Source organism: Eurytemora carolleeae, unplaced genomic scaffold, assembly GCF_000591075.1.
Source record: "Eurytemora carolleeae unplaced genomic scaffold, Eaff_2.0 scaffold1259, whole genome shotgun sequence".
Classification (NCBI taxonomy): Eukaryota; Metazoa; Arthropoda; class Copepoda; order Calanoida; family Temoridae; genus Eurytemora; species Eurytemora carolleeae.
The window spans coordinates 11,176-27,420 of record NW_019397147.1 but is presented as its reverse complement, the minus strand read 5'-3'; the positions used below and the strand labels follow the sequence as shown (position 1 = coordinate 27,420).

The following is a 16,245-nucleotide window of genomic DNA, read 5'->3' as shown; positions in this document are numbered from 1 at the left end:
AGAGGACTACTGCAACTAGAGCCAAGGTGTCCTAGTATACATAGGACTATTGCAACTAGACAAGGTGTCCCAGTATATAGAGGACTACTGCAACTGGACAAGGTGTCCCAGTATATAGAGGACTACTGCAACTACATACACGGTGTCCCAGAATCTATAAAGGACTACTGCAACTACAGACATGGTGTCCCAGAATACAGAGGACTACTGCAACTAGAGCCAAGGTGTCCCAGAATACAGAGGCCTACTGCAACTAGACAAGGTGTCCCAGTATATGCAGGACTACTTCAAAACAGACACGGTGTCCTAGAATACAGAGGACTACAGCAACTAGACAAGGTGTCCCAGAATAAAGAGGACTACTGCAACTAGAGCCAAAGTGTCCCAGAATACAGAGGACTACTGCAACTAGAGCCAAGGTGTCCCAGAATACAGAGGACTACTGCAACTAGAGCCAAGGTGTCCCAGTATACAGAGGACTACTGCAACTAGAGCCTATGTGTGTCAGTATACAGAGGACTATTGCAACTACAGCCAAGGTGTCTCAGTATACAGAGGACTACTGCAACTACAGAAAAGGTGTACCAGTATATAGAGGACTACTGCAACTACAGACACGATGTCCCAGTGTACTTAGGAATACTACAACTAGACATGGTGTCCCAGTATACAGAGGACTGTAGCAAAAAGCATTTAAACATGATCTTCTGTAAACTTGCAGTAAGTTGTACTTTCATAAATGATTTAATGTTTTAAACTTAGGCATAACGACATTATTCACTGTAACTGCATTTCAATTGAATACTTATCGTGATTAGCTTAAATCATGCGACATACTTAAATTGCGCTATAAAGGATGAGCAGTCTGTGTGTCTTTTGAACCAGGGAGTTAAGTCTGGTTGAGAAATTGCCTGTGCAGCAATTTTAATGGACTGGGTGTCCTTCAGAATTAGATAGTTAATCCTGATTGAGACTTGGACTGTGTGTCCTTTAGAACCAGGGAGTTAAAGCCTGGTTGAGATATTGTCTTTGTGACATTTAGAATTGGGGAGTCCGGAGCTGGTCCTGGTTGATTTGGTAACGACTAGACCTGGATAGATAGGTCTCAAGTAAATTGTTATTGAGTAGGTATTTGCTACAGGATTACTGCAACTAGACACAGTGTCCCAGTATTCAAACTCATTCATTCTATTCTTAACTCCTTAATATATCATCCTCAACCCTCCTCCTTTTCTCAGATACAATCCACATTTCTTCTCTTCCTGTTCTCAGTATACCATCCTCATTTCTCCTCCTCTCCTCAATATACCTCCTCCTCGCTCTCCTCAGTATACCATCCTCATCCCTCCTCCTCTTCTCAGTATACCATCCTCATTCCTCCTCCTCTCCTCAATATACCATCCTCATCCCTCCTCCTCTTCTCAGTATACCATCCTCATTTCTCCACCTCTCCTCAATATACCATCCTCATCCCTCCTCCTCTCCTCAGTATACCATCCTCATCCCTCCTCCTCTTCTCAGTATACCATCCTCATTTCTCTTCTCCACCTCTCCTCAATATACCGTCCTCATCCCTCCTCCTCTCCTCAATATACCTTCCTCATTTCTCCTCCTCTCCTTTCCTAAATATACCATCCTCATCTCTCCTCCTCTCCTCTCCCCAATATACCATAACCTCATCCCTCCTCCTCTCCTTTCCTCAATATACCATTATCATTCCTCCTTTTCTCCTTTCCTCAATATACCCTCCTCATCCCTCCTTCTCACTTCACTATACCCTCCTCATCCCTCCTTCTCTCCTCTCCTCACTATACCCTCCTCATCCCTCCTCCTCTGCTTACCTCAATATACCATTATCATTCCTCCTCCTCTCCTCACTATAACATCCTCATCCCTCCTTCTCTCCTCTCCTTAATATCCTGTTTTACTAGAACCTTGTAAATATCCTTGATTCTCTTAATCCTCTTTCCGCTTTAATTAGTTTTAGTGAGAATACCAGAAATCAGGATGAAATGGATAAAATGCAAAAGTAAACTATCCAAAACTAAACCAGACAAAAAAAAACGAAATTAAAACTAATAAAAAGTTTATTTTCTGAGTGATTACCCCTGAAATCCGGAATATTTTCTAATTTCCTGCGGATGCAAATACAACAATGATTTTATTAAGTAGAATGATTTGAAAGTTTACTGTTGATGTAGTTTATGAGAATCATAAATTTTTTCTACATCTGACCTTGGATGTTTCCTTGATTGTAGATTATATTTGCAATTAATTAAACTTTTTAGTTGAAGAAGCATTTAACAGTTTTAACATTTGAGAATAAAAGAAAGAAACATTTAAAGGTTAATTATTCGAAAAACTTACAATTGTTAAAAATGTACCAAAATGTTCAGTGCTAACTGCTCAGCTAAATAAGTATTGCTATCGCAACTCATTAGAAGCTATCATTTCTGGAAAGGAATTGAGTTTTTGCCTCAAACTCAGATTTTCTAATTCCTATAACTTAGCAACCCGTTTTCCTAGACCTTTGATATTTCAAACTATTACTTCTGGTAGATCAAATAGTCTAAGTTTGAAATATCAAAGGTTTACAGCATTAGGTTGCAAAGATATTGGGGTTAGAAAATGTAAGTTTTTTTTAAACATTTTTTAACATTTAAAGCAAAGAAAGTCCCCCTTCCTTTAAAATTGGGGGGACGTCTCCCCCCTTGGAAAAATTACGAAAGTATGAAGAGAGATTAGATTTTTAGTAACTTCTTTAAAAAAAATTCAAATCTTGCGAACACTTTCCATCTTCAACCTCCCAACCTGTTCATGGATTAGAAATAAAATTCCAGGGGGGGGGGGGGAATTCGGCGCCCAATGATTCAAATAATCCCCCTCCCTCTGGAATATATTGTAAGCCACTCCTGACTGTTGGTGTTGGTGTTGTAGTCCACCCAACTGCATGACCAAGTTTAGAATACTTTTCCCTGTCATCTGCTTCTTTCGCGTCATTTAATCTTTTTAACCGCGTCATTTGCGTACAAACATTCAGAGTTTATTCAGTTTAAAACTGCAGTCCAGTCTTGCATTTCTCTCATTTACATATGAAAGTTTTGTAAACAAAATTAAAGTTTAGGAAGCTATATCTAAGTGTATTTGGATTTCTGAACAAAGATCGATTATATTAAATCTGGATGAAAATTATTAAGAGGATGTCTCACCTCTATATTTGTGAATATAATGTCGGAACTTCGGAAGCCTTAGATATTAGACATTAGATCCAAGGTTGGAACTGCCAGGTTGCAAAGATAAAGGGGTTAGAGCTTTCCCAATCAGTTCAGCCGTTTTGACGTTTATTGGATAAAAGCCAAACTAGCCCGAGTTTATATGTATAGACATATGCTTTAAGTGTGCTTTTCTTTTTACCTTTTAACTGTTGCATGCCCTGCAAAACTGATAGTCGTGATTGTTTTACATTTTCAGATTTTCGCGAAATTTATACAGAGTAGCAAATTTTTAAAAATCAAATTTTAGATATTTTTAATCTTTCTTTGCCAGTGTATATACATAAAAGAAGAATTCCTGTAAGAAAGTCTTAATCATTAATGTTAATAATCTATTTTGATCCAAAGCTGAATAATATTCAGACGCCCCCCCCCCTCCCCAAGAAAAACATTACAATCTTCCTATAATCCTAGAGGCGAAAGTTCTAATATTTAGCTGAATTTCATTCAGATTGAAAACCATGCGGAAAAAACTTATTTATCTCTAAAATTAAAATTGATACTTCAGCCATATTTTTGGATATCGTTTCAATTATGTAATGTTTTAGAAGAATTCGACAACTTTGAATAATGCATAGGAGAAGAGGGGGAGATGGACATTATGCAGAAAATAGTTTTTATAATCGTCCTTGTAATAATAATGTAAAAATATCATTAAAACTAATAAAGAACATTTAAATGTTTCAGCTACCCCAAGGATCGATCAACAAAAAATAACTATTTTGAATAAAAAGTATGGTAAGGCCCCAGCCAAGCATGGAAATACAAAAAGTTTTAAAAATAATTTCGTAGTTTTATTCATAGAGTTAAAGAACCGTTTATGCTCATTCCTGGATTTTTTTTTAAAGATAAAATATTAAAATTCACGTTTTCAAATAGCCCGCTTTTTCCATATTAAGGGCGTAAACAGTTATTTAGAGTTAATAATGCAAGGAAAGTAATTGCAGTTGCGTATACTCTACGTACAAATTGAAACCAGTTCTCTCTGGGCGGAATTTGTAAACAAGAATAGATGCATCAGTGTTCGTTTAGTATCCGAGGAGGTTAAAAGCATTGAATTTTGATAATTTTGAAAATTCACATAATAGTTTCTTATGACCAGAATATTTCAATGAATTTTTATGTGAAAGATGGATCCGAAGTCAGGCTGTGAGTTTTACATCCGTCTTGTGTTTACATTACTGCCCAGTGACAGTACACTGCAGTACAAAAGATGCGTACACCTCTGAAATAACATTCCTTGCATTATGACCTTGAATATCACTATGAATAAAACTAAGGAATGATTTCTAAAAGTTTTTGTATTTCCATAACCTTGGAATTTAGAGGTACTCCAACTTTAAATACGTCTAGGGAGGGGCACGTCCCCCTGCCCCTTGTATACGCTCTTGTTTTCTTTACAAATTGTTGATTGATTGATTGATTGTCAGTTGCTCTACCTCCACAGCACCTCTTTCTTTCGTCGAATTATTTATGCAGGTTAACCACTACTATCATAGTATCGATTAATACAGTACGGTACAATGCAGTAAATAATAGTACAGTGCAGTACAGTACAGTACAGTACAGTACAGTACAGTGCAGTACAGTACAGTAAAGTACAGTAAAGTACAATACAAAACAGTAGAGTACAGTACAGCACAGCCCATTACAGTACAGTACAGTAAAGTTCAGTACAGTACAGTGCAGTAAAGGTCAGTGCAGTCCAGTTAAGGGGGGGGGGCTTACCACGTATGGAGGACTAAACACCACCTGGAAATCACGGTTTCACTGATCCAGGGGAGGGGTCCTGTGTACGCCTCTGAATTTTTTTTGACCCGTTTTTGATAAATGTTTTTTTTATTTTTAGATATGGTTTAAAAGAATATGGCCGAAAGGGCAGGTAAGAATATGGGGGGGGGGGTATTAATAAAGCTATTGATCTAGACTAAATATTATAAACGTACACACATGAAAAAGACTCTTAGTCGCAAGCTAATCCCTGTACCTTTCTTACTGATATTTCAAACTGTATCATTTGATCTACCAGAAGTCATAGATTGAATTATCAATGGTCTCCGAAATTGGGTTACAAAGAAAAAGAAATTAGAAAATCAGATTTTTGGCAAGAATTTTTTTATTTTTATTTTTTGACCAATCATCTTATAATGTATTTAATCAGGGCCATATATGGGATTTAAGCCAGAGAGGGTGGTACAAAAAAACGAAACGTTTTTTTTAACATGAAAAACGCAAAAAGTGTCAAAATTAATGACTAAAAGACTAAATAAACTAGATTTTTTACTTTTCATTTATCAAAATTCAATAACGTTCCTAATTTTGAATTTACATGCATATAAATTTCCTAGTAGTTTTTTTATCTTAACTTGCTTAATGCTCCTATTTTTGAATATTATTCCTAATTCATGTAAAGTATAAATGACATTTTTTGCTCATATGTATGTTTCCTTTTTTTGAACCTTTATGTGTTAATCATCATTTCATATTTTACGAATTACGTTCCTAGTTCTTTAATTTTCATTCCTAATTCCTAGTTCTCTCATTTTTGTTTCTCACTTGTACCTTGCTTAACGTTCCTATTTTTTTCCTGTTCCTAACACTGTGCAGTCCTTAAACCCTGAATCCTTTGCCTAAAACTTTTATTGGGGACATTTTTTGCCTCAAAATCTCAGGGGGAGGGTAACTCCCCACCTGAGTCCGTCAGGGTGGGAGGGGACGGTAACTCCGTCCCCTCCTTGTATCCTCAATTGTATTAAATGCATCGTGTGCCGACCGTCGTATGTTTGTGTACATACAGCGTTCGTAGTTCTTTTGTGCATAAATAGTCACGACTGTTGCAGTATAGAACTCAAGGTTGATTATAATAGTGCAGAAAATACCATTGTAACTATTTGACAATCAACTTTCCTTTTAAAGCTAACAAGAGAGGGAATGAGGGGGGGATTCTTTGCAGAAAAATAAGGGGGGGGGGGAAATATTTTGTTGCTCCTTTATACGACACTTCAATGACCGTACTAGGCAAAGAGTCTTTTTTAGCGTTTTTTGCTGATTTTACTGTGAAGTATAGACGTAAAATTTATGCGATATAACTGGTACGATATTGTGACCTTGTAGCTTATATAGCTTTGATTTTTTGCAGCTCTAGTAAAAGAAAAGAAAATTTTTATACGGCAGCATATAAAATATTTAACACATTGTGGTCTTCTCAATAGCTTTTTAATAAGAATAGTTATGATTGAAAACAATTCATTCTAATATGACGTGATATGAGTAAAATTTAGTGAAATACACATATAATTTATACATTGAAGATAAGATTTCATCAATCAATTATTCTAAGGTTTTCTACCGACTGGACGGGAGTCTCAGGAAACGGCTCTTTTATATAACAAAGCTTATTAAAATTAAGATTTCGTTCTATAAAAGGAGCTGACAGCTGTGTTTTTAAATATTAGATGCATTTTTTCAACATAACATGTCATGATATTCAACAATAACGTCATGTTATTATATCTATTTACATAGCATCCCAGGTAACAAAACATATCATGTCATGATATTCAACAATAACGTCATGTTATTAATATCTAATTACATACCATCCCAGGTAACAAAAGTGGAGAATTTATGGAGAGTTTTTAGAACATGTTCTTGTGACTGATCCCCCGGAAATTCTTACGTAATTCTCCAAAATAGGTACCAAATTTCAGAGACTTTTTGGTTTCCTGAGAATTTCTCTGGATTTTTTCCCGAAAAATTCTCGAAAATTTTCTCCGAATAAATTCTGAGAATTGTTACCTGGGATGTCATTTTAAAATTGCAGCTCAAGTTCACAATTGGTTGAATTATTGACTAAATGAGCTGGATATGTACAGTAAGGTGGATATAGCAGTTGTAAGAAAATCCATGAAAATATTAGAATCAGCTTCTTGTGTCAGGTAGAACATTCTAATAATATTCCATGTAAATATTAATTTTAAGTGACCCTACATGCAATTTCAATTTACAAACCTTACCCTGGTCAAAAATGTGAAAGATAGAGTCGTTTTTCTGACTCTAAAAGGAGGTGTTTATTTTAATTTCTTTAGTATTTCTGACATTTGATCAGGGCTTCCTCAAGTAACCTTTTACAGAGAAACCGCAAATAAAAATAAACAGTTTAAATGAACAAAATCATGGATATTTAAATTTATAAGACAAAGCTTTTCAGGGTACCGTTGTAAATCGGGCATTGTTACCTTTGCATTGAGGGTCACTATAACATATTATAACACGAATGTTGTAAATGTTAGCGGAGCAAGTAAACCTTTAGTATTACAAGAAATTAGATCCAAATAAATCTGAGGTTTATGATGAGACTAAATGATGGTATTAAAGAAATATTATAATACAGGTAAATTGTGTTATGTTTAAACAGCCATTTCAGTAAATTTTCAAGCTACTGTTAAAGCTTTTTCATTTTTAACAACATCAAATACAGACCAGCTTAATTGAATCATTTTTCAGGTCTTCGGGCCCTAATGTATTGATTGATAACTTTGTTAGGTTTGAACCGTATGTAGCTGGGAGAGATCAGCTTTGGGTCAACGTGGAGAGAGAATGCCCTTGTGATAAGTTGGGAACCAGGTAGGGATTATTCTTAAAGGGACTGTTGAAGTAAATCCAAGTGACTCTCAAGTTTGAGGGATGCATGCCTGGTTAACAATGGTACCCTTTAAAGTTTTATCCAAAGAGAATAGAATATATATCAGAGTGGAATTTAGTAGAAAAAAGTGTAAAACGGAAATTTTGTTGTACTGTTTCCATACTGCATGTGAACTTCGCATATTTGCGCTATATAACCTTTTGGGCCCTGGAAGAAAACCAAATTATGAAATAGGCAGGTTTCATACTTGACCAATGATCATTTCACATAGACTCTATTTCTTTCACTTAACAAACGATGATTTTCCGTTGTAACTATAAATCAAATGATGTTTTTCATTCACCTAATTCATTTTATAAGTTTATTTAACAGCTTTAAAAAAATCGAAATTGAAATGGATAGTCTAGGAAACATACTGTATTAATGTACTCTACTGCATATAATTTGTGAACATTTGCATGTTTTTTAAACTCCCTTTCAGGCTGAAAGAGACTGACAAAATTCATACCGAGGGATTGTCTAAATTCCACTCTAATATATATTCTATTCTCTTTGGATTAATCTGTGTAAAATTGAGAAAGAATTTCGGTCTTCTGTCAATTTTCATCCTTGTTTTTCTACAATCTACATAAATCCCTTTTTTAGAGAACCAAAATTAAATAGGGATAGGTTAAAGGTTTAAAGGACCCTGTCGTTAAATTACGTAAAAAGTCCCTTTAAAACTAGAAAAAATGAATTACATTTTGTTTTCTTCAGATGTGGATCTCCCAGAGCCTATGCTAATGTTGGACCTCTACCAGGCAAAGCTATACATTTAAATCTTTTTCCTTTATATACTTTTAATTGGCTCAGTAACATTTCGTCTAGTACACTTTTGTCTAATAACATTTGGTCTAGTAACATTTGGTCTAAGTAACATTTGGTCTAAGTAACATTTGGTCTAAGTAATATTTGGTCTAAGTAACTTTTAGTAAGTAAATTGGTCTAAAACTACAGAATTGGTTTAAGTAACTTGAAGAAAGGAGTAAGTAACATTTTGTTCAAGTAACTTTTGGTATAAGTAATCTTTAGTAAGGAATTTGGTTTAAAACTAAACTGTCTAAATGAGATGGTTCCGTGAAGTAGTGCGTCTATAGAAAGATGTAACAATCTTCTGTAGAATGTGAACCTTGCCCCATAAAAAATGGTTGTCAAAAGTACTATATCACTCCCATATTCATTCATACGCTACTATTGGTCAATGGTAAACAACAACAACAACAAAGAATCATGTAAATTTTCTTTTTAACTACCTATGTAAAACTAAAAAACATTTTATTCATTTATTTTGTTCATAGACCAAAAGTTACTTAGACGAAATGTTACTTAGACCAAAAGTTACTTAGACCAAATGTTACTTAGACCAAAGGTTACTAGACAAAAAAGAACTAGACGAAAATGATCTAGACGAAAGTGAACTTAGACGAAAGTGTACTAGACGAAATGTTACTGACCCATTTTATCTTTGCTATCCTTATCTTCTAAATTAAAATTTTTCCGGTTTACAGAATTGAAACATGAATTTTTCCGTTTGCAGAATGAAACCAGGAAATAGAAAATTATTAAGAAACTTGTGTTTAATTTAGGTGGTCGATTAGTCGTCTCAGGGTCATGTCTTAATCCCTATGATCACAAGTAAATATAATCTTATTCATCATATTAATTTTTTATTTTCATTTTAATGATGTATTAAAGGCCGGAAATATGCAATTTCTTGGTTTTTAGGTCTATTGGTTTAATTCTGCATGAATTGCTGCACACCCTGGGCTTCCCTCACACACATCAGAGAAGTGACAGAGATAAATACATTAATGTACATTTCCTCAATATAGAGGTAGATACCTAGATTAATACATTTATGTACATTTCCTCAATATAGAGGTAGATACCTAGATAAAAACATTAATGTAAATTTCCTTAATATAGAGGTAGATACCTAGATAAATATATTTATTTACATTTCTTCAATAAAGAGGTAGATACCAAGATAAATACATTAATGTACATTTCCTTAATATAGAGGTAGATACCTAGATAAATACATTAATGTAAATTTCCTTAATATAGAGGTAGATACCTAGATAAATATATTTATTTACATTTCCTCAATATAGAGGTAGATACCAAGATAAATACATTAATGTACATTTCCTTAATATAGAGGTAGATACCTAGATAAATACATTAATGTACATTTCCTCAATATATAGGTAGATACCAAGATATAAATACAATGTACAATTCCTTAATATAGAGGTAGATACCTAGATAAATACATTCATGTACATTTCCTCAATATAGAGGTAGATACCTAGATTAATACATTTATGTACATTTCCTCAATATAGAGGTAGATACCTACATAAATATATTAATGTACATTTTCTCAATATAGAGGTAGATGCCTAGATAAATACATTAATGTACATTTCCTCAATATAGGGGTAGATACATAGATAAATACATCAATGTACAATTCCTCTATATAGAGGTAGATACTTAGATAAATACATTAATGTACATTTCCTCAATATAGAGGTAGATACCTAGATAAATACATTAATGTACATATCCTAAATATAGAGGTAGATACCTAGATAAATACATATAATATGTACATTTCCTCAATATAGAGGTAGATACCTAGATAAATACATATATGTACATTTCCTCAATATAGAGGTAGATACCTAGTTAAATACATAAATGTACATTTCCTCAATATAGAGGTAGTATATAGATAAATACATCAATGTACAATTCCTCTATATAGAGGTAGATACCTAGATAAATACATTTATGTACATTTCCTCAATATAGAGATAGATACCTAGATTAATACATTTATGTACATTTCCTCAATATAGAGGTAGATACCTAGATAAATACATTAATGTACATTTCCTCAATATAGAGGTAGATACCTAGATAAATACATATAATATGTACATTTCCTTAATATAGAGGTAGATACCTATATATTATTTCTTGTCAAAATTGTACATAATTTTACATAACTAAACTTTTAGAAAAGAAAATTATATTAAAGCTTCAAAGATTCCTAGCTGCGTTCTGATAAAGCTTGCTTTGCAATATTTTTAGTCCAAAAGAGAAATAATATAAAACAACAATCCAAAAGCGATCGATATAAAACGTTCAATTTTGGACTGTTTGATCGGTCATGGATCGTTTAAGGATCGTTTAAGGATCGTTTTGTTTGTTTGTTTGTTTTGCATATATTTTCTGTCAGGGTAAACATTTGATGTAGCACTTATTAGATAAAATACATAAAATAAACAATGTTGAAAAAATTCGGACTTATTCCAATTATGCTAAAGCTTTACCCTAGACAGAAAATATACGCAAAAAAACGAATCAAATACAAACCAAAAAATAATCAAAAATGAACCAACCTAACGTACATTACCAACTGGGTGAATCAAGCAGACTCTATAAACGAACAAATTTTCTTTTAGATTTCTAAATGGAACAGCTTTAGTTGGGATCCATTCTATTTACCTAATGTAAGTTTACATATATTTGAACAGAACAGAACATGAACAAAACAGGAACAGGAACATTAACAGAACATACATGAAAATGAACATGAACATAAACAGGAACATGAACATAAACAGGAACATGAACAGAACAGGAACATGAACAGAACACGAACAGAACACGAACATGAAAAGAACAGGAACATGTACAGAACATGAACATGAACATGAACATGAACATGAACATGAACATGAACATGAACATGAAAATTAAATGAACATAAACAGGAACATGAGCATAAACAGGAACACAAACATAAACAGGAACATGAACAGAACAGGAACATGAACAGAACAGGAACATGAACAGAACAGGGAACATGAACAGAAGATGAACATGAACAGAACATGAACATTTAACAGAACATGAACATTTACATGAACATGAACATAACAGGAAGATGGACATTTACAGGAACATTTACAGAACAGGAACAGGAACAGGAAACGAACAGGAACAGGAACAGAATAGGAACATGAACAGAAAATGAACTTGACCTAGAACAGGAACTAAACCTAAAACAGGAACTAGGTTAAGAACAGGAACTAGGTTAAGAACAGGAACTAGGTTAAGAACACTTTAGATCGTTTTTAAACAAATCCCAACCCTACTCTCTAGCACTAGAATTATATCATTTTCTTCTCAATATATTTCGCCAAAAACTTTGGCATCATCAGGAGTTTGTCCTATAATATAACAGATATAAGCAAAAAATAAAAAATAAAAATAAAAAATACAAGCACAGCAACTAAAATAAACAAAGAAGAGAACAAAAATAAAAATATTTTTATGTAAAATGGAATTTTTCAAAATGAATATTGTCAAAACACATAAAACTTAAAAGAAAAATTAGAAAACCGAACCTTACTCTTTTGAAGTGTATTTAAATGACTGGAAAAGGATTGACTAGTTTATGGGCGTATGCAGTGGGGGAAGGGGGGGGGGTGTTGAAGGGGTTAGAATTCGTCGACAAAACGGTCAAATACATGAATTCGATCAACACTATAAGGTACTGTTGGTAATACATATACATACAGTTTAAAACAAACAAAATTAATTTTTTTTAAAAAATATTGCAATTAGCATTATGTTTTCTTGTTCAGTCCTGACCTCACTGAGTTAAATTTCTGGATGTAGTATGACTCCCTGACCTTCCTGACCATGCTATCCCTGGACCTGATCTTCTCTATTGGAATGAAGGATAAATCTGCATAGGAGTGGCCAGGGGCACGAAAGTGTACACCTACAGGAGCCTGGGTATTTTCTTGTCCTAGCTGTGTAATGGTGCCTCTGTGACCCCTCAGCCTTTCTTTAGCCTCCTTCCCTGTCTCTCCTATATATTGAGGATGGGAAGGACAAACTCGGCCTCCTCTCCTACATGTAATCATGTATATAATATTTGAGGAGGAGCAGGTCAGCTTATCCTTAATCCTCATCTTTTCTCCAGTAGCCGAGATTATCACCTCTTCAACAGAATTCTTTCCCATCTGTTCACATACAGGGCAGCGAGATTTATTACAGGGTTTAAACCCAACCTTATCTTTTTTTCCCTTGTGAATCCCTGTCTACTTGGAAGTTTAGACTTAACCAAGAGATCCTTCAAATTCTCCACTCTCTGGTAGCATACCATAGGAGGAGAGGGGTAGATTTTCTTCATTACTGGATCTTCTATTAGAGTCTTCCAGGATGATCTTAGAGTTTCAGAGAACCTAGGCAGTCTAGGGTCATATTTGACAATAAACCTGGTTCTATCATTCTCTACCCTGCTACTCACAACCTTCTTCAGTGCCTGCTCTCTTTTTATCTTCCTCACATCCATGAAGGAAGATTTAATGATCTTCTCCTGTATCCTCTCTCAACCAAATCTTCTTCCAGTTCTTCTAGTCTTTTCTCTAATAAGAACAGGAACTAGACCTAGAAAAGGAACTAGACCTAGAACAGGAACTAGACCTAGAACAGGAACTAGACCTAGAACAGGAACTAGACCGAGAACAGGAACAAGACAAGGAACAGAAATTCTATTTGGACCAGAAACAGAAACAAAAACTGCAACAAAGAACTAACGGAGGAAATAGAAATATTTTTAAGAATGTTCCCTATGACTGCAATTCTATTCTACACTACTCAGATCTGGCCTTTTCTAGAGGAAAGGTAGTAAAATTGCCTCTAATAGTTTCAAAGGTAGTGCGTGGAAAAAAATGCCGCGTTATAATCTTATAATCCGATTGATTGAATCATTAATGTAAACATGATATTTAGGGTCCCTCCATGACTCCAAAGAACCCTAGCACCTGCAATCTATCGAAGCCCAACATTTCTCTTTCCCCATATGATTTACTACTTATCAACAGGAATATATTTATCTATCGTCATATCTTCACCTTATTAACATAAAATTATAGATACAGGTTTTATATTTTGTTCTGCAGATGGTTATTAAAAACCTATTTAAATTAACAGCAAAACCTTTCTATAAAAAAAAGTTGTCCCTTATCCCATCTAGTTCTGGTTAGCTTTCGGAGGGATATATTCAAGTATTTATTTGTTGATAAATAAAATACTACAATTTTAATATTTCTGCATTTTTAACAATTAAAAAAGCAATTAGTTGTGTTAGTTACCTAGATAAACTATATATATGGAAAACTTATGTCCCTAGTAGGACTGGGCATGCTTTAACTATTTTGAAATTGTCCATTTCGCTTTACAACGAGGGCCTTCAGCTAGATCGTTCCATCCTCATTCATTTGTTTTCCAATCGTTCCATCCACGTTCTGTTAAGTTACTTTCTTGGTAATCTTAGTCAGGAACAGTCTATTTTTACACTGAAGGCACTGTTGATTTAAGCTTTTTAATGAAACTTTTTTAATGAAACTTTTTTAGATAAGGGCAAAAGTGAAATTTTTAAATATTTTTTTTCATTTGATTTAAGTATACTTAAATGGAATAAATGCATTATTTTAAGCGACCCTCCATTTATAGAGTGGCTTGTTTTTTTGAAACCTTCATTTCTCCATCGTTTCTGAAGGCCATGGTTTCAATTAATTAGGTCAAATTAGTCTAAAGATTTAGCTACCATTAAAGATATTTATGTGAAAACTAGTGCATACAGCTGTCCAAAGAGAAAAGTACGCAATACAAGAACCATGTTTGGACAATTACGGGGAATTCAACATAATACGCAGGGACCCCATGGCGGTTATGCGCAGGGACCACGTGGCAGGCGCTATAGCTTCAATAACATGCAAGTTAAGAGAGAATTAATTGGAAATAAAACTCAAAGTACAGTGCACAATAATAAAGTTGGCATTGGTAAATATTTTAGATATTATAATTTAAATACATCATTTGCAGAATTTAGTAACAACGTTTAAAGTTAAAGTATCAAAACGCTTATTAGCAAAATGCGGAAAGTTATTAGAAACATTATTGGTACGTAAATCTTTTTTTAATCTTATTTTTAGAAATATCTTTTTCAATACTTCAATATGTATGCTGCAATTATTAAACAATTTTAAAACATTTATTTCGTTATGTAAAATAGCAACAAATTTTAAGGGCATTAATTGCAACGATGCCATTCAAACATTGCATTTTGTAAATTAAAAGTCAAAATCATTGTTATGAAATCTGTTCTAGTTGTATGAATGACATTAATATAAAAATAAAAAATTATCTTTTGATTTTTTCCCAAAACCAAGTGAACCAGATGCAGATCACATCTCGACAAAACGTTGAACTCACATTGCCTTTGCAACCTTGACAAGCAGATATAACGTGGTATATTATCATGTTTAACCTCTTATCGATGTGAGATCACACTATTTGTGGCGTTGTTACAACTTTGGACTATTTGTGGCGTCGTTACAAGGTTGCAACATTTGTGGCGTTGTTACAGTGTTTCACTATTTGTGTCGTTGTTACAATGTCGCACTAGAAAACGTCGTATTGAGTATTGACATCATTCTCAACGTTGTCATATAACGTCATTCTTGAAATTGTACAACCTTTTAAATTTTCAACCTTGAAATAACCAAATATGACATTGAATCGACATGTCAGCTACGTGCATAACCTGTTGTGTGACTCAATATCAACCATATATAAACTTCAGGGAACCTTATTGCGACCATAAATAAACCTCTTTAATAAACTATTGATTAAGCCTAAAAATGTACACTGGATACTAAATTTTGTACTTCCAAATCCAAATCCAAATGTACCAACTCAATATTCTCTGAGATTTGGACAGTGCAAGTACAAAATAAAATATACAGTGCATTTAAAGCCTAACTAAATCATTCATATATTCTGCTATCATTAAATGAAAAAATGACAAAAATTTTCATTTAACTATCAAATAATGTTACTAGAGATGTTTTAAATTAACTACAGTGAGACCTTTAAAACTGTGGAAAATTAAGACAACATTTTCTTTTTCATATATTTTTACCAAAAGCTTAAAAATTACGTGAAATGGGTCTGTGCACACTGCACAATTGATGTGATTACTGTTCATTGATATATTTAAAGTCATAATTGAGACTTAAAGGGAGTGTTCGCGAAATATGAAAGGGGGTATAGACTTAATGCGATAAAAAGGCGATTTTGATCGCTACTAATCTTACTTCTATCTGTTGCGTCTATAAGGAGAAAATTGTTAAAAACTACTAATACCGAAGAACGTAGTGTCCATACAAATTCAGAAAGATGCAACATACGACGTAA

General features: G+C 33.7%; 1 protein-coding gene across 1 annotated transcript; it reads left to right on the top strand.

Moving 5' to 3' along the window:
• Positions 1-4,700: 4,700 nt before the first annotated feature.
• On the top strand, positions 4,701-15,849 carry LOC111712337 (astacin-like metalloprotease toxin 5). The gene is made up of 12 exons (XM_023486916.1): positions 4,701-4,751; positions 5,122-5,154; positions 6,613-6,641; positions 7,148-7,210; positions 7,818-7,898; positions 8,674-8,717; positions 9,543-9,591; positions 9,682-9,790; positions 11,433-11,480; positions 13,606-13,668; positions 13,777-13,868; positions 14,621-15,849. The coding sequence occupies exons 1-12, from the start codon at positions 4,746-4,748 to the stop codon at positions 14,889-14,891; spliced, it is 888 nt and encodes a 295-aa protein (XP_023342684.1). The 5' UTR covers positions 4,701-4,745; the 3' UTR covers positions 14,892-15,849.
• Positions 15,850-16,245: the final 396 nt, after the last annotated feature.